General features: G+C 33.7%; 1 protein-coding gene across 3 annotated transcripts in view; it reads right to left on the bottom strand.

The window, feature by feature from the left end:
* The window catches only part of KIF5C (kinesin family member 5C), a 188654-nt gene that overhangs the window by 10075 nt on the left and 151982 nt on the right, over nt 1–26597 (bottom strand). For 2 of the 3 annotated variants that reach the window (XR_004233044.1, XM_031960049.1), the window contains exons 20-24: nt 23767–23868; nt 23251–23311; nt 19684–19755; nt 18316–18420; nt 9841–10057 (exon numbers count right to left, since the gene is read on the bottom strand). Coding sequence is in view for 2 of the 3 variants with exons in the window: in XM_031960049.1 (XP_031815909.1) it covers nt 9841–10057; nt 18316–18420; nt 19684–19755; nt 23251–23311; nt 23767–23868 (557 nt within the window). In the remaining variant the exon portion in view is untranslated. Of the gene's footprint in view, nt 1–6534; nt 6660–9840; nt 10058–18315; nt 18421–19683; nt 19756–23250; nt 23312–23766; nt 23869–26597 lie in introns of those variants that run through there. The other variant, XM_031960048.1, reaches the window with a different exon arrangement.

The following is a 26597-nucleotide window of genomic DNA, read 5'->3' as shown; positions in this document are numbered from 1 at the left end:
AAATTTTGCTTGAAACTTAATTAAAAGCAAGGATAAAATCTTTAAAATCTAAATGAGAGAAGCTTTGTTTTCCTAATAACCAAAAAACTAAGATAGAAAACTCTTTTCTGGGATAGAGGATAGAAACTATGTTTCTCATAGAACCATGAAGAAAATAATTTGGGAAAGGGAAAATTAAGTTTAGGGAACTAGACTGAAAAATCCAGAACCAAAGAAGCAATCTCCCAAAACTTTCCCTTTAAATGGATGGGGTTAGACTCCTATAACTATTCTTTAATTTGCCTGTCTATATATAATATGTATCCCCAAGAAGTACTTTGAGTGTTCTGTCTGGCTGAAGTATAATGTAATTGGAAATTCAACACTGGGCAAAGTATAAGAAATAAGGGCCAAAGACTTCAATCTCTGAGATATCAGTATAGCCTTGGAAAGAGGCTACATAGCCTAATAATGGCAGTGGAGAGAAACAATGACAATTGCATGTTTTTTTCTTGTCATAGTCCATTTTATGACAACATAAGAAATTCCCCACAAATGTAATGACTTTAATATAGCCATGTTTTGCTGCTACCCTTCTTCCTACTCCTCTTAACTTTTTCTATCTGCATCTTTCATTGGGCCTTTTGTAACTTCTTTTCTATGGTTAACAAACTCTTCTCAACAATTTCAATAGATCTGGAATAGAAAATGGCATCTGCGTGCCAAGGAAGAACTATGGAGATTGAATGTAAATTGAAGGATATTATTTTTATCTTTTTTATTTTTTCTTTCTTATGGTTTTTTCTTTGTTTTGATTTTTCTTTCATAAATTGACTTACATGGAAATACATTTAAAATGATTGAATATGTATAACCTATTTTAGATTGCTTGCTGTCTTAAGGAAAAGGAAGGGAATAAAGAGAGGTAGAAAAAATTTGAACTCAAAATCTTACAAAAACAAAATTTGAAAGCTTTTTTTACATGTAATTGAAAAAATAAAATACTATTAAGTGGGGGAGGGGAGAGACAGAGAAAGATCTCACATAGGATATATGAGATAATACGTGAATTGTGCTTTAAAGAAAGTTAGGTGTGTCAGATTGGCTAAGATGACAGGAAAAAATAATGATGATTGTTGGAGGGGATGCAGGAAAACTGGGTCATTGAAGCATTGTTGGTGGAGTTGTGAACGAATCCAACCATTTTGGAGAGTAGTTTGGAACTATGCTCAAAAAGTTATCAAATTGTGCATACCCTTTGATCCAGCAGTGTTACTACTGGGATTATATCCCAAAGAGATTATAAAGAAGGGAAAGGGACCTGTATGTGCACGAATGTTTGTGGCAGCCCTTTTTGTAGTGGCTAAAAACTGGAAACTGAATGGATGTCCATCAGTTGGAGAATGGTTGAATAAATTGTGGTATATGAAAATTATGGAATATTACTGTTCTGTAAGAAATGACCAACAGGATAATTTCAGAAAGGCCTGGAGAGACTTACATGAACTGATGCTGAGTGAAATGAGCAGGACCAGGAGATCATTACATACTTCAACAACAATACTATATGATGACCAGTTCTGATGGATCAGGCCATCCTCAGCAACGAGATCAACCAAATCATTTCTAATGGAGCAGTAATGAACTGAACTAGCTATGCCCAGAAAAAGAACTCTGGGAGATGACTAAAAACCATTACATTGAATTCCCAATCCCTATATTTATGCACACCTGCATTTTTGATTTCCTTCACAAGCTAATTGTACAATATTTCAGTGTCTGATTCTTTTTCTACAGCAAAATAACGTTTTGGTCAGGTATACTTATTGTGTATCTAATTTATATTTTAATATATTTAACATCTACTGGTCATCCTGCCATCTAGGGGAGGGGGTGGGGGGGTAAGAGGTGAAAAATTGGAACAAGAGGTTTGGCAATTGTTAATGCTGTAAAGTTACCCATGTATATATCCTGTAAATAAAAGGCTATTAAATAAATAAAAAAAAAAAGAAGAAAGTTAGGTGTACTGAGAAGTAAAGCTGAGGAGGTTAGCACTCCATACAGAGAAGGACACCTCTACAAAAGGTAGAGAGGCAGATGATAGAGTATTTACTTTTTATGGTCAGAAACTTTTTTCCTTTGTCTGCTCATTTTCCTAGGCTATTACTTTGCTTTTGATTCTTTGTTAAAGTAGGGATCTATTTTCAGGGTGGAGGGTGCATTGTCCCAAGCTTCAGGTGTTTTGTGCAGCTGTTTTCAGAGACTCTTCCAGGGGATCTGATCACAAGCCTTCTTTTTTCTACCCTGGAACTGTTAGGAGTTCCATTGTAACGGTAAGATCTAGTGCACTAAAGTAACAAGAGTCCTGTTTGCTGGTTCTGGGACCAGAGTTGAGGCTGGGGCTGCACTGGAATGGCATGCACCAGGACTGCATGCTGGACTCCCACTCTGGTTGTCACAGACCTTTTCTGCTGACCTTTTAGGTTGCCTGCAGCTGGAAATGTTCTACTCCATCTTTTTAGGTGTTCTGATACTCTAAAAATTGTGTCGAGTCATTATTTAAAGGAATTTGGAATGGTTTGGGAGAGAAGTTAAGTGAATTCCTGTCTTCACTCTGCCATTTTGATTTCGCCTTCTCTTCAGTAGAACTGAGTCAAAAATAGAGAAAGTAAGTCAAAGGAGAAGATGACATCGTTTAGGAGACATGAAAGATACTCTTGTAAAAGATTGAGATGGAGGAATCAGGAGTAGGAGAAGCAAGAAAGCAAAAACCCAAGGAAGAGAGTATTTAAGAGAAAAAAATAGAATCTGATTCTATGTGAAGAGTCAAATAGAATGAGGACCAAGGGGTTATTGGATTTAAAGATTATTGGTAATTCTGGACAGAAAAGATTGGGGAAAAAAAGAGAGATTAGATATGGGCAAGGTATAAATGGTGAGAGGCAAAGAAACAAGGAACTTAAGTATAGAAGATAGCATTTGATTGAACTGATCAAATATGAATTCAGTACCATAAATAAAGGAAACAGGCTAAATACTAAGAGAGATAGGAGAGTACTTTAGAGTCAGCCCTCTACTTCTGTACAAATAATCATAGTCGTATCATCATCACCATCATCCCCATCGCATCCTTTATGTATAGATAATTTATCCCCCTTAAGAAATACAGGCCAATATTCTGTACTAATAACATTAGAGAATCAAGAATTCTTTTGAGTTCTTAGAAAGAATATATATATATTTTTAAGTCTAATTTAGCCAAATTGCAGCCATAATTCCTTTAAACCTTTGTGGAAACAAGATTTTAGAAACATCCCACCAGCACCATCTGGTGGGAACATATAAATGTGCATTCAAGACTTTTTTTTTTTCAATTAAGGAAAAACCAATGAGAAATTAGAAAAAAAATTATTAAGGATTCTCAGTAGATGGGCAAGTGAAGAGAAGTTAAGGTTATCTTTCTGGCTATTGTCTCTTATACCTAAAATCAACCTATGGGAGATTGTTGCCTACTATTACTTTTGCCTTAGGCTAAATGCCTTAGGAAATGGAAATTAAAAAAAAATTCTGAAAGATTTGAGATGTGGGTGGGGGAGAAGGGAGAGAAAAAGAAAAAAAAATTCTGCTAGAGATTTTTCTCCTTCAGGGGATTTTTTTTTTTCAATAAAAAAAAATAAACATTGCCTTTGCCCTCCCAAAACAATGTTTCTGTTCCATCCCTTGGTTCTTTTTTATTTTTTTTAATATACTAAACATGCTAAATTTATGAGCAACCAATTTATACATGTGATATTTTTATGTTCCTAACCTAACAAAAAACCTTTTGATCTATAAAGGATTTGAAAAAATATGCATTGGATGGATTTTAGTTTGTTTTGTTTTATCCAAATGTCATCTGGTTCTCCCATATTTCTGCACCAAATGTTTTGTCTGTGCCTTCAAAGTTTCCAAGAGGAATAAATATTACTTGCCAGATTAGTATATCAACATCAACAAGGTTTTTAATTCTTACTGCCCCATCTAAGGCTGCATTGTGTCTCTAATGCTGAGAAATCTAAGAAAAAGAGGGGGAAATAGGGAAAGGATGAGGAAAGAATAAAGTAGAAAAAAAGGGGGAAAGAGAGAGTAAAAAAAAAGACAGAGAGAAAACAGAATTGTGCTTCATGAGAACATGTCAGTGGGCCACCAGTTAATTTCTAGTGGTGCTAAATAATAATAGTATCATATGTTACCTACTCTGACATTAAATAGTAGCTGAGATTGGAGGCTAATGAAAACAAATTTGCCATGGACTCTATAATATCTAGGTTAAGGCTTTTGAACAGAAAAGAAAAAATAAAGGCAGAAAATGCTCATTTGGGATTGGATTGAGATTCTAATAATTTCATAACTACTAAAAAGATGATGTTATCTATGAGATTTCCTTACAGCAAAAAATTGATTATATTTATAAGGATCCTCTTTTTAACCTCATATCCTTGCAAAAGTTCTACTACTCTTGAATACTGTTTTTTCCATCCTTAAGACTAATGGAAGATGATATCAAAATCCCTGCATAGGACCACAGAATAAGATGTCATGCAGAGGTAAGTCAGGTATTGAATTTGCCTTTTAGAAGTTTGTAACCTGTACTAATCAATGCTAAACAGACTAAAAGATAAACAACTGAATTAATACTTAGAGCAACAAAGTATTTGTATTCTGTGCATGTTAGGAAGCAAATGTCTTATGAGGTTGTAAGTGAAATGAGATATAATGGAAATTACATATTTAATTGTTGATAATTTAGAGATGTCTTTTGGGATAGGGAAGGGAAGACAGTTAAAAAAAAAAAAAACCCTTCTGTTCATTAAAACATTACTAATTAAGAAGCCACACTGGCATGGATGGGAATCTTCCTTGGGAAGATATTAAGATGCTCAACAAACTTCTGTATAAGTCTGTGACCTCCAGATCTTTAGAATATAAAAAGGATATAATTGGTGGGCATTTTTTAAAAAAAATTTTGGGAGGCATTTTTAAGACAATCAGCTATAAATGACTCAAACAAATCATTTATAGAAACCTGATTCTAAAATAGAATCAGACAATGAATTACTTGGCAGGATTGGCAAAATTTATACCTACTGAACAACAAACTTTCATTTACAATAGTCCAGATAAACAGCTATTGCCTAATTAACCAACAATTAACACATTGTGCTGTGTACAATACATACCTGATTAACCTTCTTGGTTACTGGGTTACTACTATAAAGAGATTACAATCTTCAAAGCAATATAATATTCAAGTGATGATCCAAAATGGAGGTTTAAATCCAAACTAGTCTACAGCCAAAGTCATTTCTCATTCCAAATGTTAGGGAAGAGTAACAGCTAATGGGGAGCTCAAGAGTTCAGAGTTCTAACTTTCCTTCCCATTTTGACCATTCCATATGCCCTTCTCCATGGCACAAGTCAGCTTCTCTAAACACTATTTGGCTGTAGTCCTCCTAGAAGTTACTAAAGATTTAGCAACAGTACTTCACACATTAGTAATTTTATTCAATTACATTTGGCATACCCTATATTCTCATATATGTTCTTACCTTGGTCTTCATGCAAAAAAGGTAATATTGGAAATAACAATTCTCACAAAGGCAATATAGTACCTTTTTTTTGGTCTTGATTGTCTTTTCTTCCCACCTTGAAAGTTTATTTTCATTACAAGAATTTCTTAGTAAGAATATACAAACACCAAGAACTGTAATTTTACAGTTTGTGTTCACACTCACACAGTGAGGACTCATCAACTGAAAAGTCAGAATTTTTCTAGCTACTAGTATTGCTAGCTCACTAATTCTTTTTCACCTTTTCTTCCCTGTTGGTAAAAATCTTTCCCTTAATTTTCATCACAACAGTTAAGATTTTTATTCTTCTTAAGAACACTGAAAAAAAATTTAATTTAAGGGTGACAATTAAAGCATGGAGTTTGCAAACTTAAGAAGTGTATATACTACTACAGCAAAAGTGACTAATTTACATGTTATTAATATACAATCATTTAATCTAAACTAATAATTTTTAATAATAATTACAAAAATACTCCTATCGCTCAGCATTTTAACAACATTCATATCTTTTGTACATCAGGTAGCCACCCAAGTCCTTCATCAAAGCTTTCTAAGAACATGAAATATTCTTTTGCTAAGAATCCTAAAGCCATGTGAATATCTGATAAATAATTCACCACACCCTATCCACCCATTCCTACAGGCTATTTAAGTCCCAGTCTGATAAATCCCAGATTTCAGAAGATTCCCAGGATTTAAAAGTGGATGAGAATGGGCCTAAGTATTCTGATAGCTTGGGATTTTCAAGAGATGCCTAATGCAAATGTGTTTTATAAAGAAAGTATATGGAATGATGTGACATCATTCTAGGACATTTCTGTTAGAGATTCAGACCCTGGAAGAATGGGATTAGATCTGTCCAAAGTGTTTGACCCAGAGCTATGTCAGTGACCATGTCTAGCCTAGCTTTCAAAGAAACAATCATTACTTCTAGTAGACTTACTTTTTTTTTTTTTTTTTTTTTTTATTTCTGGTAGTAGGCAGAAGACCCGCCACCTCCTCCTCCTCGGATGGCATGTACAGCTGTTGGAGAGGATGCAGGGTAATGGCCTGGACGGATTGGTTTGGCTATATCAAAAAACAAACAAAAAGAAAAGCAAAAGGAAAAGGAGAAAAAACAAAAAACAAAAACAAAACCACATTCAAAATATGTTAAACAACAAGTCCAAGCTGCCTTTTTTTTTTTTTTTTTTTTTTTTGATGAATGTTAAAATGAAAACAAGACATCCAAGGACAATCCCAAAGCCAACAGCTACTAATGTCCTTTTTTTTTTAGATAGCAGTGTTAGGTTTTCCTAATTTGCCAAATGTTTATGGGCATGGAATACTTCATATTTCATGTGAAGCAGATATAGTTTATAGAATCTAAAACCTAAAAGGGACCTTAGAAGTCAACTGACTTGTTTAAGAGTTGTGCAAAGCAGAATGACATATCAAAGGAAAAAACTAAGGCTTTTTAATTAAAATGCATGGTAATTTTACCAAATTTGAATTCAAAATTGTATATTAAAAAAGTAAAATAAAAGTAAAAGTGTCAATTTATAATATGGGTTTATAAAGACATACCTATTTACACAAGCTTTCTGTATCAGATGTTCTGCTTAATGTTTTTTTGTTGTTGTTTGTAAAAAGTAAGGGTTAAATCTAGAGAAGGATCAGTAGGGGGAAATGCCTTTTTGTAAGATATCAATGTTTTTTGTTTTTTAAAGGGAATATAACCTGTAATCAATATAACTGGAATATAATGTTACAATGTGACTATATAAAAAATTTTCTTTAAAGGAAAAAAAGTGTATTATACACACACACACAACACACATGTATATATATATATATTTATGTATACATATACATATATGTGTATGCATGTATATACACCGACACACAGACACATACCTACATATACACATACCTACATTAAAGGGACTATGGAATAGTAGTCCCACTACTTTTATCCATACTTTTTATATCCATACTTTTTAACCCAAATATTTCACTGTTAGCCATATAGTCCAAAGAGACCAGAGATAGAAAGGTCCTATATACATTAAATATTTATAGTGGCACTTTTCTAGTAGCATAAAAAACAAAAAACAAAACAAGAAACAAAGTATAAACGAAACAAGTTTTGGTACATAAATGGTGTTATTGTGAATTAGGAAACACTATGAAGAATACCCAAAAATTACATAAAAAGAATTTATATGAACTGATAGAGTGAAACAAGAACCAGAAAAACAATATACATAATGAGTAAAACAATTAATATTATAATGTAAATGAAAGGAAGAAGAAATAAATGTAAGGGAGGAAATTGGTTTTTGAAAATTCCCTTCCCTAGCCCAGAAAGCCTGTAAAGTACAGATAAAGTGTTAAATTGATTGTAAAAATATACCCAGTGGCATGTATCATTTTATGAAGTGCAAAAGTTTATCTGAATTGAAAAGGGCACCGTCACTGGCCAAAGATTGGTTATCCATTTTCCCCTAAAAAGGCTAAGCTTATTAAACTCTTTAGCCAATCCAGACCAGGAGTAACTTTGAGAATGACCTCCTACATCAGAGGGCACTTGTAAAGGGAAAGCCAATTCCCAACCCCACCCCACCTTGACCCTCAACATCCATTGTTTTTCACAGCCAGAGTTATTGACCCAATAGAAAATAATGTATCCATCATTTGGTTACTGTGGAGGGAAAAAAGATACACACTCTCCAGAGTCAGACACTGACCCAAACAGGAGTTGCCTATAAGGAGGAAGCAATTTAAAGGACCATGATCTTTGGAAGCAGAGAAGAAACCTGACCATGGTTTCGAGGAAGAACTAGCACTGGCAATCAATCAAATATCAAGCTATGAGAACTGAACCTAGGAACTCAGATGAGCAATCTACCTAGCAGAGATGCTAGGTCTATAGGAAGACTGCATGCTAATTTCAAAAGGAGAAAAAGGTTATGCAACTCTTCTCATTCTGGAAGCATGAGCTGCCCCTTTGCCATATGTGTCATGATACAGTTGTGCTTTGTGTCCACTCTTGGCAATATTTGTATCTGAGGAAAAGTGAGCCCATATTTAAAGGGGGAGTGTTTTGTAGCACTCAGTGGGCAACTTTAATAAATACCTTCCAAGTTTCACTTGAGCTAATTGTATCCACTGGCTTATTAGTAAAAGAAAGCTCAATGATGGAAGGTTTCTGAGTAGGAAAATACCCACAGGGCATCCTTAGAATCTGACAAAGCAGTTGCCATCTGGGAACTCAACCCCCCTATTGGAGTACAAGTTGGGGGAGCAGAGGGAGTGCTACACACACACACACACACACACACACACACCCCACCACCACCACCACCACCCACCACAAAAAAATTATGAATTTGTTGAATTTATGAAGAATGAGCTTGGTCCAAAGATGGGATGAAATAATTTAACTCCCTCCTTTCATTATATGGTTATAAATATTGCATACTGTAAATACTGTCACACTCAGTTAACATGTTGATGAATGTTGCTAAACTATGTTCATCCTCTTTTTAAAGAATTCTTTACTAGAAGGAATAGTTCTCTAAGTAAAGAAAGAGAAAGGGATATATTTGAAAATAAAGGTAACAACAAAAGATTGCAGCAAACTTTTTAAAAGAATAAAAAAAGAGAGAAAGGATGACCATGACAGTGAAGGAATATTACTCCTATCCCTTTCATCATCAGTCTCCAAGCTCTTGGAATACAGGCTTCCAGTTGTGTGTCAATCCCTGACCTAGGGGCACAGTATTTCTGTACAGGGTATATATGTTGGTTTAAAAGAGTTATTCCAACATTATTAACTGGAGACTGGAAAATGAAGTGTGTTAGTATCTACAGGTAAATAGCTTCACCCCCACAGCCAAGACAAATTCTGACTTAGCAGAAATTTCAAAGAACTACATATTGGATTCCATACTTTTGAGCACCCCAAGTATAGGAAAAATCCAAATTAATTCCAAGGGGCAATTATCTATTTTTCAGAAGAATTCTTCTATGATTTCCTCTAGATCTCCTTTAAGTAGTAGGTTTCTCCTCTATTGTAGTTAAAGAATGAATCCATTGACACACAGATTTTTAGGAACATCTATATTAAAGTACAGTGAGAAGACCCCTGCCCTTATATGGAGAAGATAAGATGATTCCTCAGGACTGTCTGCTTTTCTGTGGTGGTTTCATCTTTCACTAAGTGCAAAAGAGAAGTCATAGATTTTGGACTTCTGTGGATACCTACCAATCTGAGCAGAATGTGCTCTTCTTGCCATGTTCTTGGCTCTCACAGCCTCTTTGATGCGGTCTACCTCTTGTTGGTACCGCTTGCGGTCACGCATGGCATTCTCCTTGGCTTCCTTCAGTGCACTCTCCAGTGCCTTGACTCGCTCCGCTGTAGCACGAAGTCTTTTCTCCAGCTTAGGAAGCTCACAACGAAGATCTGCATTATCACGAACCAGCTAGGATGGAGGAGGGTGATAAGGAAAGAGGCTATGAGATACTGAGGAGGAAACAAAGATTACACCAATATCTCATACAGTGGAGAGAAAGGATAGGACTTTAAAATTAGGGTCATTAGAAACAGACAGCATCTGACTAGCCACCTGTATAGTTTTTGAAAATCCAAATCACCATGAACTCTGTTAAATGATTCCAAGGGAATAAAAATCATGAAATGTATGACCCTGATCTGCTAAACACAGATGGTTGGCTGATGACATTAGGGAACCAAAAAGCATTTCTAGCAGCATCAAATGCTTTACACCTCAGGCTATGTTCAGGACTTTTGTATATTTTTGTCCAACTCTGACATTTCTCTCTCTTTTTTTGTCCAGTGTTATTCTGGTACTTATTCAACTGTGAATTTTCTTTTCTTTCTTTGACATTTGAAGAATTTTTCTTTGTCTAATTTTATAAATTATCAGTCATTTTATAATTAATTTTGTATCAGTAAGTTTTGGAACTTGGAATTTCTTCTTGCTTTGAATTCTCACATAAAGAATGAAGAGAATACTTGATCTCATATACTTAAGAAATTTTTCTTTAATTATTAGATTCTCAAATATAATGCCTAACTTTTTTACTTTTTAGATATCTTTGAAGCCCACAATTAATCTAATGTTAATATTTCTCATTTTGTCTTTCAAATCTGTTGAGTCATGTAGACAGATATAAATACCTATGGATATCCATATCCTATAAAGGTGAGAAAAAGTAGTAGACAAAATAAATTCAGTTCTGTTACTTGCTGGATTTGCTCTCCAATTTAATTTTATTTATTCTTAATCTATTATTTTTGTTCAATATCATACCTACATAATGAATGTATAACACCTGTAACAGAATTTTTAAATCTTTGAATCCAATTTTAGTTTCCTAATTTCTCCTTTAACTTTTTCTTGTATTTTAAATGATTTTATATCCTCCTTTAATTCCTTAAATAAATTCACACAAATAATATTTGTAAATAAATTATAACATTGAAAACCATATTGATGACCAGCACATTTTAAAAATTCTGAATGTGAAATATGTCAACTTAAATTAGTAGCCTAAATTTATAATAATTTTATATTTTTTAAAGATTTCTGGAAATTCTGAAAAAGAAATGTATAGTTGTGCTATTTCTGACCATAATATATATACAACAAGTCAAACAAAAATGATTTTCAAATCATGAAAATTTCATCATGTAACACTGAAGTGCTTTGTAATCTTTTGTTATTTGAATATATTAAGTTACACTTTTCCCTGCAGTAATGTTCCTGTATACTTTGTGTGTGTGTTCGATGTGTTTATTTAAACAATCAAAATGACTATCAATTTAACTTAATTCTACAGTTTTTCCAGAAGAGTATGTGTGTGTATGTGTGTGCATGTTTTTAAATATTAGAGTTAATTAGCAAAATGAATTTGCACTCTAAAGAAATTAAATAGGAAAAACAGCATTGTATCTTTCCACATTGTAGATTTTATTTACCTAATATCCTCAAAAATAGCTAGTCACTAATTAGGGAGGGGAAAAAAAATCAATGTAAAATGAATGAAGTTAAAAAAAAAAAAAAGCTAACACATTCCAACTTTTCTTGAGAGGAAATAATTCTGAACTGCCCATTTATGATAGAATTCCAAATCAACAATACTTGAAAAAAGTAGTGGATGTTTTTTAAAGCAATTAATATTTATAATAATATTTTAAAAATAATTTCTCCCACAAAATTAATTGAAACATTCAATCATCTATTTTCATTCAGCTTATTTATCTCATGTTCTAATGCTGTTTTTCTGTTGTCTTATATTTCTTTCAAGGAATTTAATTGGTTAATTTTCTGGTGAAGGCAGGGGATTTGACAAAACAAACAAACAAAAAAACCATGAAACTCCATAGAAATTTACAAATTACTCCAGCTCACTCCTCAGGAAGGTTTGACTTAAACCTACATGATCTGAAGACTTTGAAGAGAATCAGGGCAGGCTGTTTCCAACACCTTTTCAGCTTTCTTGGTCTAGTGAAACTGAACATTCAAGTTGTGGATGCAAGATTGTAAAGGCAGCAATAGGATCACAAGAGGAAGATAATAAAGATTCCAGGTCTCTGCTTTGAGACTCCTGGCTAAAGTTTTCAGCAGCTCTTAGAGTGCTGACTTTGGCCAATAAATGACAAAACCTATCTAAATCCCTGTGAAGTGTCTGATGTCCTTCTACTAAAACTTCAGAAAACGAAGTTAGGCTGTTATGAGGCTGTAGAAGTCCGAGCAATAAAAGTATTTTCAGTCTATTTTGTAGTCAGGGAATAAAACTAGCTTCATCTTCATTTTTTAAAAGTAAATGGCATCTCAGAAACCACAAAAGAGAACAATTGCCTGGTTGTTTGCCTTCTTAATGTGACAAGGAAAGTTCCCTCACCTTAATGATCTCTGAGACAAACCAATCCCTTCAGGGCTGCTTATAGAAGGAATTTCATCTCTCTATGGGATGTAGGAAAATCTTGCCTGTGGGCTCCTTTGGGGAGATTCAATTTCTCTTAGAGAAAAGTTTGATCTTTAAGAATTTCTGCTCAGATGTCTAGAAGAAAATGAGGACCAGTGTTCAAAAACCCAGCAGCCATCTGTGTTCAATCTTTGGTCTAGCTCCTTGAGATTATGAAGAAGAAACTGTCCTGAAGATAATAATAAACATTTACTATATAGTATATATAAATAAATACATAATATATACGTATTTATATGATACATAAATATAACCACTGCTTCAAAAACCTCTCCTACAGAGGCTATAGAGAGGGTTGCAATGACTCTAAGCAAAGAATCTAATAGAATTAATCTATGACTACCCTTTTGTCTGGAGCAGCCAAGTGACACAGTGAATAGAGTGCTGATCCTGGAGTCAGGAAGACTCAATTTATTAAGTTCAAATCTGCCTTACACATTGACTACCTTTGTGACCTTGGGCAAGTCACTTAACTCAGTTTCCTTATCTGAAAAATTAGCTGGAGAAGGAAATGGCAAACCACTCCAATGGTTTTTGCCAAGAAAACCCCAAATGGGATTGAGAAGAGTAGGATATGACTGAAATGACTAAACACCTACTCTTGTATCATAGGCTTCTTCCTATGGAATTGTGAGGAGTATCTGAGTTTAACTTTGATCTATGAATAATTATAAAGAAAAAAAATTTTTTTGGTAAGAACTATTTTAACAGTATTTTATGAAGACCCATGATAAAGAAAATTTTAAAAGGAATGATTCTGGAAAAAAGAAAATTAAGATTGAGGGCTTGAGAGAAACTAAAGATATAATTTTCCAGTCAGATCTAGAGAGATGGTGAGAAAGAAGAAAGAGAAAGAGGAATGGAAATATCTTCCTTCTTTTTGAAACTACTATGACTTTTATCTTGTGAAGAGAATGAAGAAGGTTCTAATGAAGAGACTGAGTGAAGTAAATGGTGTGATACTATGTTTTTAGAAGAAAAATCATCTGCCTATCACTGAGGGTATGAGGTGATCATTCTTACAGCTAAAATACTGTAAATAGCTTATCTTTGTTTTTGTTTTATGAGTAACTTCATTATTAATAAATTATATAACTTTAACAGTTTTACAATCCTAAAAATTAAAGTGATTTAATAGAGATGAGTACAATTGGGAAAGGAGATTTTTCTAGTTTTTTAATTAAGTCATATGTAATGAACCAGGTGAGGGTTCTGAGTTCAGTATATTGAAATAATATTAATTAAGAAAATATAAATTATCACTGGGAATAGAGTTCTGGAAAACTGAGATTATTTGTGGAAATGTCAGCAGGTAATGATGATGATGATAACTAGCATTTATATAGTTCTTTAAGGTTCACAAAGTGCTTCACAAATCTTATTTTTGTTATTTTCCTAACAATTCTGGAAGGGAGATGCTATTCTAATTCCTACTTTATAGTTGAGGAAATTGAAGCAAAGATAGATTAAATGACTTGCATAAGGTCCCATAGTGAGAAAATGTCTTTGAACTTGGGTCTTCCTGATTCCATGTGCAGCATTCTAGATGCCACCTATTTACTCCATTGTAACAGAATGAAGCATGACTTATTTGGAATTCCTTCCTAACAAACCTGATACAGTGATAGGTCATAAAGATATATTCTGTCACTATTGCAGTCTCCAGTGATCTAAGCCAATGATACAGATCTTGGAATTTGGCTGCCTCTAAGAAGATTCTGATATTAGAGGTAGACCATTTCCATTTATACTTGCATAGGGAAGCTTAGTTCTCTTTGAATCATAATATTATTGCTGGCTTTATTGTCTTTTTCATAGCTTCTGGTTTTTCTCAGGATCACTGTGCCAAGGAGATTGAGAAGGTAAAGTCAAAAGTAATAATATAAACAATTTACTTCTACAGAATTTCAGAATGCTTTCACATCATGGACATAGACACATGTTTCTGAAGTGTGAATTGAAGAACTACTAAATTTCCACGAAGTTTCATGCCTTCTTTTTTCTCCAAATCTCTTTCTACCAGAAACATATAACATATTGGATTCCTTGGAGAAAGTTCACTAAGTGAAATATAATCTCAAATATGATATCTCTCAATTTTAAACAAAAGGAATATGCTAAAGTATTATCTATTACAGCTATTTCAATTTCTAACAGTTAACTTTTTATTTTCAAAATAAACTGGGGTGACGATGAAACTTTATATTTCAAATTTAGTCTGAATGAAAATTCTCTTAGTTGATATGCATCTCTTTAAACCATTAGACATTATTTGAGCCCCTGAAGAATTAAAACATTCAACAGTTACCCCCCCAAGAGAGCCCTTAAAGATTAGATTTTGAGAAAGAAAAAAAAAGTTTAGATTTTATCTTTAAGATTCCCTGACTCCTAGGATGATGGTAAGGAGAATATTTAAAATATCTGGCTCTTGCTCAAAGACTTTTTCTTGCTTCAGAAAAGCTAGTTCCAAACAAAATGGTACCTGGTTCTAATTTTAACATATTTATTGTCTGACTTAAGTTTTCTTATAATACTTCTTCCATTCTATTCATTGATGCATCAACTTGGACTTGTGAAAAATGATGCTTTATTGACTTGAAATTAGATTTTTAGATTTATTATTCATTTTTCTATTCAGAAACAGGAGCAATAAAAAGGATCAGGTTTTTTCAAATGTGCCTTAAATATGAGCTGCAGCTGCTGTTGCAAAGTACTTGCTCCCAGTAATAAAATTTGATCAGACTCTAGGGTAAGAATGCAACCTAGACCTATGGTTTGTGGATTAGTGGTGGGAATGAAGATCAGGGAACGTCCTCAACTAGGACTTTCCAGTGCTAGTAAGTGAGTCTCGGCCAACTTCACTGTACTCTGGAGAGAACTGAATTATACTGAGTCCTGAGTTCAGCTCCCTCCTGAGGTTTTGGGGGCAGAAGAAATTGGGGTTAGAATTGAGTAGCACTATTTTCAACTGATGTGGGAGAAGGCAGTGCTTAAATTACTCAGGCTTTGTTACTTGACTATCTCCTACTCAGACCTGTAACTGGGAAAAGTGAGGAGACTAAGACCTCTCTGTCCAGCAATTCCCCAGAGCTTTGGTTAGGTTGGGTTATCTTGATCATTTAGGAAGCCTGTATACTCCCTTCAAATTGGGTGGTGGATCTTTTTGATCTCTGATGGAAATAAGTCTCTCCACCAGTTATTTGATGCTGCCCAAATATCTTTAGGCTGAGACTAGTACACAGAGAAAAGGACTTGGCAAACCTTGAACCTTTACTCAATCCTTCTTAGAAATATTGTTCAGAGAAAGCCTAGCATCTATACATAGCCAGACACCAGTCTATTATAAAAATTAGGGAATTTTCCAAAGATGGGAAGAAATTACGATTACTGCTACTACCCAGGTAGCGATTTTGTCCTGGATGCCTGAAATTGAAGTCTGAGATAACCTACAAATTATACATTGGGGCCCCTTCAGGATAGGATATGATGTCCTCCTGAGCAATCTGGAGAAATAATCTACCATGGTCATTATCATTGCCTGTCTGTAAAGGTCCAGGGTTTTGATTTTTTGTTTGGGGAAAATGGGAATTGAGTGCGCTTCCTATTTAATGTATTTTCTTTTCTGGCAAACTTTTCTAATTGAAATAAGTTGCCCATGTTATATAACCACAACATATGTCATTGTGATTCATTTTGGAAGGGAAACAGAGAAAAGAAAATGGGGACTCATGTAAAGGGCAGGAATGCTGGAGAAATATAACTAAGACTCAGTATGATTGATTTAATTCTACAAGGTGTCAACTCAGTGGAATTGATAATACAATGGTTATCTAGTTTAGCAGGTGAATTCTCTAGTTCAGTATTATTGATTTAATCTTACAACAAATAATGGTTCCTTAATGATATAATTATTGGTCAATACTCAGTATACTGTAATGATGTAATTGTATAGCATATGTAAACTGGGGACAAACTCAGCCAAGGACAGAGAAGACTTGACCAGTCTCCTGGTGGCTCTCCTGCCTCCTGCATTTCCTCTACTGAAACCAAGACCCATAGTCTTAAGCATTCCTGCCCTTTACAGACTCAGAAAAATAAATTTTCAGAAGATGGAAACCTAAACCAGTCCAAACAGCTAGAAGAAGGTTAGGGGCATAACATTTTTTTTTTCTGTACTTTTTTTTCTTTTTTTCATTCTTTCTTTGGTGAGATGGTAAATTTGTCAGATGGTATTTCTCAATCAGTGATGGGATATGGGTGGAAACTGACCCACAGCCTTTTCTCCTTGGGCTAAATGTACTTTTTACCAGCTTATCTCCTGATTTCCTTTTGTTTTGTCAAAGACAATTTTGGGATTTTTGCAGGAAGTAAAATATACTTGGGAATTAAAATAAAATAAGTTGATTAAAAAGGCCTAAAATCTATGGGTTACAGAAAAGTTGCATGTTTCTTAGCCCTCTACTTTCTGATTGCTTTGGTATAACTGTTCTAGCATTCCTACTAACACTTAATTCTATTAGCTTATCTAAGTGATAACAAGATTCAGACTTCTAATTATGAATTCTAATTAGGAAACTTGGCCACTGTTTGCTGCCACTTATCTAAGATCTAAAATTTTCCCCCCATTGCATAATGGATAGAGTACTGGACAAGGAATCAAAGTCCTTACCTTTTGTGCTACCTCTCTTTTCTGTTCTGTAAAATGGGGACAAAAAAATCCACCCTCCCTCTTAGGGTCCCCATAAAACTCAAATTAATTAACAAAAGTATAGATTTTGTGAAGTTAGTAAAATGTTATACAGGTATTAAGATATCACTATTTCAAAATACAAAAAAAATACTATTACAGGTAAATTTGTAAACTCTTGCTTTTGTATTTTTCAGCAATGATTCACTTGCAAAACTATGTGCAGACAAGAGTCTGCATTGAAGAGAGGACTGTCATCCCTAAAGTTCTTTACACTAATGAAATTATAGAAATAAAAACTAACAAAACTTCAATCATGTTTTATCTGTCACATTGCTTAAAGAGAAAAATCACTAGCAATAATGGGTTTAGGTAGGTTAGTAAGCTAAAGAGAAATGGCATTTATCCCCTTGGTCATGTCATCAAGTTAATGCATTGAAAGAAGTCCATTGTGATTCATATGGAAATATATCAAATAATGAAGAGAAAAGAAGAGTTATAAGAATTCCTCTAGGATGGCAGGAAAGAATAGATACAGTTAATACAGGATTGTAAGGTTAAAATAAGATAATATATACAGTGAATTGCAAACCTAAAAGTACCACATCTGTGCTAGCTATCATCATAAAGTACTTTTAGGTTTTATATTTTTCTTTCCATATTACCTTGTGGACTTTTCTTTATCCTGCAAGTTTATGTAAATTATTACTAAAACTACTTAAACTAAATCCACTAAACTGTGCTATGAAACAGATTGAGAGATGGAAATAAGTGAAATATTTTTAAAAGTTATTAATTCCATCAGACTAATAAACAGTTACTCATGATTAGAATACCCAAAGAACAATTCTATTACTATCTAGCTGCATAACCAAAACAAGTCTTTTCACACTTAAGGTCTCAGTTTCCCCATCTGTGAAATTAGAGGAAATGGACAAGATAATTTTTAAACTTCCTTCTAGCCTTAACTAGGACTCTTGAGTTAATGATGAATGAATCTTGAGTTAATGATGAGATGGAAAATTGAGACAATGGTCCTACCTGTTTATGAACCTTAGTAAGTTGTTCCAAGTTGTTCTCAAGAAAGGAAATTTTCTGTTTCTGGGCAGCACTTCCCCCACCATCATCACTGTCCAGTTCAACACTCTGAATAAATATCAGATGATAATTAGAGAAGCTTCTGATGCCACATCCAGAAACACAAAGTTTTAAAATAAAAACTCTATTTAAATAAACAAATGAACAACCCATTCTGGTTTTTTTACAAAATTAACAGGGACATGTCCAACTATATTCAAAAATTTTATTGAAGTATTAAGTTTTATCAAACCATCTTAAACACACACACACACACACAACACAATTATCACCAATATCATCCCCTTTCACTAAAATATTAATCTACCTTTTGGCCAATTTCCTAATTCTTGACTGACTTTCCAGTGCTAAGAACAAAGACTTAGTTTAGGTTTTTTTTTTGAGGGAGGAGAAGGAGGGTGCAGTTAAAAAGCAAAAATCAAAACATTAGTCAGCCATAAAAGTTGAGTTATGTTCATTTGGATAAAATATCTCTCCCCTATAAAATAAATATAAGGAGGCATCCTTTTTTAAAATGTTATATCCCAAAATCTACAAACTCAAAACAGATGCCAGATTGAATATCAAGATTTATCTCCCACCATAGTAACAACATTTAAATAAATTTAATAGTCTTAATTAAAGACATTCAAAAACAGCACAACTTCTTAAAGCTCAATAGTGCTATCTAAAAACTAGATGATGCCCAATTCTATGAAAATTCAAAAGAATAAATTTTAAGGGCTCTCAGATTGAGAAAAATGCCCCAAATTCAACAAATTTATTGATTCTCAAATTGTTCCTGTCAAAATCTTTTAAAATTCTGACTCTGTCATCCAGTGGTTACCTATATTTCTTAGTTTTAAGTCACTTCCAAGCCTGGTAAATATGTAGTCTATAATTTTATACAAGTCATTGATTAAAATGTTAAACATCACATGTTCAATAACAAATCCTGAGTTATTCATTGGGTGGCTTCCTTCCAAGTTGGCTTTGAACCATTTAAAACTATTCTTTACTTGAACATTTAAATGGGTTTGACCATTCAATCAATTCAAATTATTACAAATTTTTGTCTTATTACTTTACCACAAGAAAAGTGTAAGAAATTATGTTTAACTGCTTTGAGCATATCTATATCTACTATATCTATCTATCTATCTAAGGACCAACATTTCTTGACTTACCACTTTAGAAATCCAGTGAAAAATCTAAATACAGTTAACATGGCATGACAACCTGTTCTTGAATCCATGTTGCTTCTTTGTGTTCATAACCATCTTTTTAAGATATATTACATATTTACCTTTGATATAGTATATTAGTACTTACTTTTTTAACTCTGGTGGTAAGATCCTGGACAAAGAGTTTACGAAGGTTATGAAGAGTCTGCAATTCTCTAGACTGGAAAATAAAAATTTGAAAACGATACTCAAAGCTAAATCAATGAACATGTTAAATATGTGAAACATGCACCAATATATAACATAATATACAAAACATTTTCTTCATATATAAATGCTATTGTGGACCCAGAAAGGACTTTAGAGACAAGGTAGCATTTCATAGGCAAGAAAAATGAAAGAAGTGTTTTCCTAAAGGCAAACAAAAAGGAGAGAGAAGAGTTGAAAGTAAGTCTCCTGAATCCCAATCCATTGCTCTTATCCTTACATGCATACAAATAATGATAAAGAATGAAGAAAACACATATCCACATAGCCCAATTTATTAACAAAAGCAAACTATGACATTCTAAATTGAGTCAAAAATCTAGAATTTTGAATGAAAATTAAATTTTGGATTTTTAATATTAATAAAATAAGGATTGATAAGGATCATTAATAAAATAAGGATTTCGTATACATCCTTTGAGCCCTCCATGATCAAAGGTGGCTGAACTCTGAAACAATAATAACAATAATTATTATTATTAATAAATGCTTTATTTTAAAGGAAAGCACTTTATAGTTTACCAAGAACTTTCATTTGATTTGATTCCCTACAACAATTTTTTTAAGATAGGCAGGGCAAATAATACTCTTCCCCCATGGATAAGTATATATATATTCTAAAGAATGAGTACATAGTATCTGAAAGACCAAGTACATAAAATCATAGATTTCAGAACTAGCAGATAATAATTAGACCAGCATCAAAGTCTAAAACAGTCACATATTACCTAATATTTTGTAAGTAATGCCCATGGTCTACTTACATTCAGGATTTGTTCCAAAGTGAAGAAACTAGCAGCCTGAACTAAAGACTGACTCAAAGCACAGAAATTTAATGACTGATGAACCAGAGTTCAATACTTTGCATATAAAAAGTTGTCGAATGATTGAGCCAATTTGATTTTTAAAAGAACTTAAAAGATTTTCAAATGCTAGTGAACTGGAGCAATGCCATAACATCAAAACCTTTCCCTATTTTTTTTAGTTCAAGTTCTTGGCAAAAACCCATTATCCCACATGCATCATGACACGGGAGAGAGCTTGCAGGATGTTCTCTGAGAAAGAAGACACTGCCTACTCAAATTTCAATTTGTCTGGGTTGACTAAACCCAATTTAACAAGATAGGAGATGTAGATGATTCAGGAGGATATTACCATCTAAAACTTGTCCTCTTGTTGAAGCAAAGGAATATGGGAACTGCTGAAACATTCAGTGGTTTGGAAGACAAGGGCTATATTAAATTAAGGTGTTCATACTAAGTTCAGTCCTTCGTTGGAATATGAGGAATAAAATGTCCTTATTCAAGCCTGGAAGTCAAATTCTTCCTTAATGAGGTTAATTGCTTTTTTTGAAGTGAGCCAAAAAGTTCTCTTATTATGAATAATGTGCCATACACTTTATATCTAAAGTTTTCCAAATGAGGTGCTTTCAATGCTTTTACCTATTTTTACTTCCACACACACACACACACACACACACACACACACACATATATATATACATAGTAGTCACACACTAACCAGCATACTTTTCAAAAAAGCAGCTCAATTTTCTGATACTGAATCAATATTATTTGATTAAATATACTCTCACTTCATTTGAAAAATTTTAAAGTCAACTGAAATTTTCCTTAAAGGGATGCTGCCACACTTAACAGGTAAAGAAAGGGAAAAAGATACTTTGAATTGAGCTGAATTGGACAAAATTCTCCTTCTCTTAGTTTATTTTATTTTTGTTTGTTTCTTTTGGTGTTAGCCTCCCTCTTCATAAAATGGATATTTTAGGGAAATGAAAACGTTATTAGAGTGTTGGGGAGGGTGTGTTTTTTTAACCTAAAAGTCCCTCTAATTTCTCTAAGATTTACCTTCTGAAATCATTTCTCACTAAATGTGCCCCTTGCATTCTTCTTCCATATTTCCCCCCTTACCCTTTTCTAGCTTGCCTCCTGCTTTTGAAAAAAAATGCTATAGGAAAGTGAATGGTCCCCCAGCTTATTTCCAGGTACCAAGCATCCATTCCAAAATATATTTCTTCCTATACTGTAGAGCAGGGCTTCTTAAACTTTAACTTTTTCTACTTATGACTCCTTTTCACCTGAGAAATTTTTATGTGATCCCAGCTATATAGATATATACAAATCAAATACTTCATGATAATAAATTATATTTTTATGACCCCCTACATTGTTACAAAACCCTATGTGTGGTCACGATCCACAGGAAGAAGCTGGGTCTTAAGAGTACATTCTTGGCTGAATAAATTGTGGTATATGAATATTATGGAATATTACTGTTCTGTAAGAAATGACCAACAGGATGATTTCAGAAAGGCCTGGAGAGACTTACACGAACTGATGCTGAGTGAAATGATCAGGACCAGGAGATCATTATATACTACAACAACAATACTATATGATGACCAGTTCTGATGGACCTGGCCATCCTCAGCAACGAGATCAACCAAATCATTTCCAGTGGAGCAGTAATGAACTGAACCAACTATGCCCAGAGAAAGAACTTTAGGAGATAACTAAAAACCATTACATTGAATTCCCAATCCCTATATTTATGCCCACCTGCATTTTGGATTTCCTTCAAAAGCTAATTGTACAATATTTCAGAGTCTGATTCTTTTTATACAGCAAAATAATGTTTTGGTCATGTATACTTATTGTGTATCTAATTTATATTTTAATGTATTTAACATCTACTGGTCATCCTGCCATCTAGGGGAGGGGGTGGGGGGTAAGAGGTGAAAAATTGGAACAAGAGGTTTGGCAATTGTTAATGCTGTAAAGTTATCCATGCATATAACCTGTAAATAAAAGGCTATTAAATTAAAAAAAAATTTTAAAAAAGAGTACATTCTTGTGATATATTTACGTCTGAGCCTAGCCTGAAGAGAGGATAGACTACAAAGGTGACTAAAGGATGAAGCAGATAAACTGAACACACCCTAATTTCACATGAACCTTTCCAGGGAGTGGCTAGGAGCTTTACTTTGACTCAGAGTGGTGGCCAGAATGGTAGCAGTCAAAAGAGCCAGAAGGCACTGAAATGGGGGTCAATACTTTGAAGTAGAACCCTAGAAAAATCTGGAAAACACAAAATTAACATCCTGATGTAATCAAATAAACACCAAATTAGGAGTCTAAGAACTAGGGGATCCATAGTTCTGTCATTAACTTAAAGTGTGGTTCTAGGAAAATTACCTTTCTGAGCTTTAAATTCTCTTATATAAAATAAAGGGTTTACTCTCAATGATCTCTAAAGTGCCTTTCAATTCTAACAGTTCATAATTCTATGCTTTTATGAAATGGATTTTTCAAGGAAATGGGCCACTATAAAACATAATTTTACAGATAAATCAGCTAAAAATATCAATTACCAGCTCAATTTTTTTAAATGAGTAACAAAAAGTATATAGGAATATTTATTGTTCACATACCACAGTTTCCTCTAATCCTTTGAGGTCTTCTCTTGCTTGTTCCCTTTTATCATTGAGCAATCTTAAAAAAAAAAATAGGTTCATGAATCACAGACTAAGATTCAAGGATCTGCAATAATCGCAAACAAACTATTTGTGTTTGCAGAGAAATCTTCCAAAGCCATCCAATTCAAAGCACCAAAAAATTCTCATGCGTTTTAAAATTAACCCAATTTAACAAGAGATGGTTAGTTACGCTAATCACAAAAGTATTCTGGAAAAATTATTCCAGGAGACTTCTTTCCCCATGAAGGCAGAGGGTGGGAGGAGGTAAGCAGCAACACTTTATTTTTTAAATTTATTAATTTTCAACATTTACTTTTATGATATTTTGATTTCCATTTTTCTCCCTCTCTTTTCTCCAAAATGGCAATCAATCTGATATAGGTTATGCATGCACAATCCTATTAAGCACATTTCCACATTAGTCCGGTAATAGTTTAAACAGAGCTTAATGGCTCATAATGATCAACTTACATGAGCTTTTCCAATTTCATTTCTCTCTCCTGGTCCTCTATTTTCAACTTGTCATAATCACAACTCAGTTTCTCTTGTTCCAGTTGTAGTTTCTGATTCAAACTGCAATTGAGAGGAAAAAAAGCAATTTTCCCAGTTTCCTTTGGGATTGGAAAGCTTTTGTAAACAACCAGACAAGCCAGAAATGCATAAAGTAATAGGCCTTTATTGTGGCACACTTTAATTCCAGTCAAGGCCTAAAACAACCCAGAAGTAGGGATAAGAGAGAACATACAGGTGAAGGAAGAGGAGGTTGGGGCAAAGGATGACAACTGGTCTCAGCACTAAAGAGTCAGTCATTATAACCTTGAGTATGATAATTTTCATACCATGGCAGAAGTGGATCAGCAATAGTCTGGAGCATCTTTCTTCACACTTGCTATACCCATCTTTGCCAAAGTCTCCACCACTCTTAAACAGTGTAAGAGCTGTTTGGGTTTTGTCATCACCACAATCAAGGCAGCCAATCCCTTTGCAGTGATCACAAATTTTTGTGGAGAAGAGGAGCCAATCTTATTTCATAGGATCAAGGACATGGAACTGGAAGAGACCTTAGAAGTCTCTAATTCAACTCATTCATTTTACAGATGAGTAACAGAGGTTACTGGACTAATGAAGTGAATTACCAATGTCACAGCTGAAAAGTGAATCGAGGTCTTTGACTTCAAATCCAATACACTACCCACTTGCCACCTTGCTTCTAGACCATTAGATAAAGGGGAACTAGCTTTAATAAGCATCTGATCTGATCTTTGACTTCACAATTGGAAAAAAGTTCCATTAGTTTGATACAAGTAGCTGATAGGAGTGATTACAAAAGAGTGTCACTTGCAAAGTACTCAGGTATAAAGTTCTATAAAATGTTTAGAAGAAAGAAGAAATATTTGAAGCCTGACAGGCAATAATTGCAACATTCTGTTACCAAACATAGTGGACCTTAGTGATAGATAATAAATTAGTCAGAAATTTTAAGCAAGCCAACTTAAAAACATGAGTCAGTTTGAGACTGAAAAGTTTGAGCTCTCATATGGTTCAGAAAATAGCAATGAAGTACCCCACCTGCCAAAGTGAAAACTTGCTTATGAGAAACTCCACCAAGCATGAAGTCATGGGACATATAAAGAATGGAAGATAAGATCACTGTCTTCTGGAAAGGGCAACAAAATAAAAGAAAAAAGGAATGATATTTTGAAATAGAAAAAGATTACTTAAAAAATACTCCTTCCACTTCTACTGTACCTTCACTAGGGAAATGACAATTAGTACTCCCACCCTTCCTTTCCTATCATTTTTCACTCCTTTATATAATTTTCTAGTTTCATTTTGAGAAATATTTTCCATATTCTAAGTGCTTAGAGAATCTCAGAATTCTTAGAAAAACCCTATTTGTTTGAGAACTGTATGATCACCAAAGAATTTTCAATTTTATTTAATTAATCACACTTATTTAATGCTCACTTTGTATTGAATGCAGTTGGATGCATCATTAAAAGAATGTCAAAATCACAAGATCATATACTTAGAACCAGAAGGGAGCTTGGGGATGAAGTGAGTCACAAATATGAAGAAGCAGAGTCATAATCTGAATTCAAGTTTTCTGGCTCCAAATCTCTTGCTTCCTTCTAAATTGGTTGGGAGGTATATTCCATTTATATATAAAATATATTTATGATGTAATATACAAATTAATGTAAATGCATGGTGTCACATATAATATAATATAAAAACATCACCAAAAATATTAAAAGAAATAGAACATTAAGGACATATTAAGGACTACTCCTAACCCAGAATTTTAAAAATCTCCACAAAATATCTAGTGTCACCATCTGAGGTAAAATCCAATCATGCCCTACATTTTTTGTTGCTCTAACTTGTTATAATACTCAACATTTTAAATGCAAGTACCTTAAATACAAGCATTATTTGATTTTTGTCTTTGTTTTATTATTATCACCTATCAGAGTGCCTTGTACACAATAGGCACATGATAAATGTTAGCTGAAATTGAATGTGTCAAATTTCAATTGTTCAATCCTACCTCCAACATTGACTAGTTCAGTGGACAAATCACTTAGTCTTTCTGAGCCTCATTTTCCACATGTGTAGTGCCTACTTCGAAAAATCATTTGTCACCAATCACTTGCTTCCTTATGTTTTACTTTCTTCTCTTAAAAGGTAAATGCTGGAAGAAAAGTCCTGTTTAGAGTTCCCATTAGCTGTAAAAAGCTTTATCATCAATCAAACCCTTAGTTACATAAAGCATAAATTTCTTAAAAAAAACATATAGGGCATAGATCAGGAAAATACCCTGATCAAAACTAACTAGCCCATAATAGTGTGATGAATCCTTGGGAACTTAATAAATTTCAATGTATGGACTTATCCCTTGAAAAGGTTGGGAGATTTCTATTGGGACATGCCAGTAGCATTTTGTTGAAGGTGAGAACTTCCTAATTCTCACATAGTTTGAAGAGAAAGGGGAAGAAGAGAGAGAAGAATTAACTTGGCAAAGATACTCTGCAATCTTGCCCCCATCCTTTTAGAGATCAGACAGGAAGAAAAAGTTCTTCCCTTTACTTAAAGGGACTCAAGTCATAGAGGAAAGCACTCATTCGAGCCCAGAGTACTGCCCTATAGAGGAAGAACAAAAGGGAGATATCTTTTTCTCCAGTTTATTCTTATTAGGTTCAAATTGGGCTAATAAGATTATTTTTAAAATGCAAATAACTAGCTGGAACAGGTTGTTATAGTGAAGATGACAGTGAGAAATAAGTCAAGAGAACTGGCTT

The sequence above is a fragment of the Sarcophilus harrisii genome, chromosome 3, assembly GCF_902635505.1.
Source record: "Sarcophilus harrisii chromosome 3, mSarHar1.11, whole genome shotgun sequence".
NCBI lineage: Eukaryota > Metazoa > Chordata > Mammalia > Dasyuromorphia > Dasyuridae > Sarcophilus > Sarcophilus harrisii.
The sequence above is the reverse complement of the archived record's forward strand: the minus strand, read 5'-3'. Positions and strand labels throughout refer to the sequence as shown.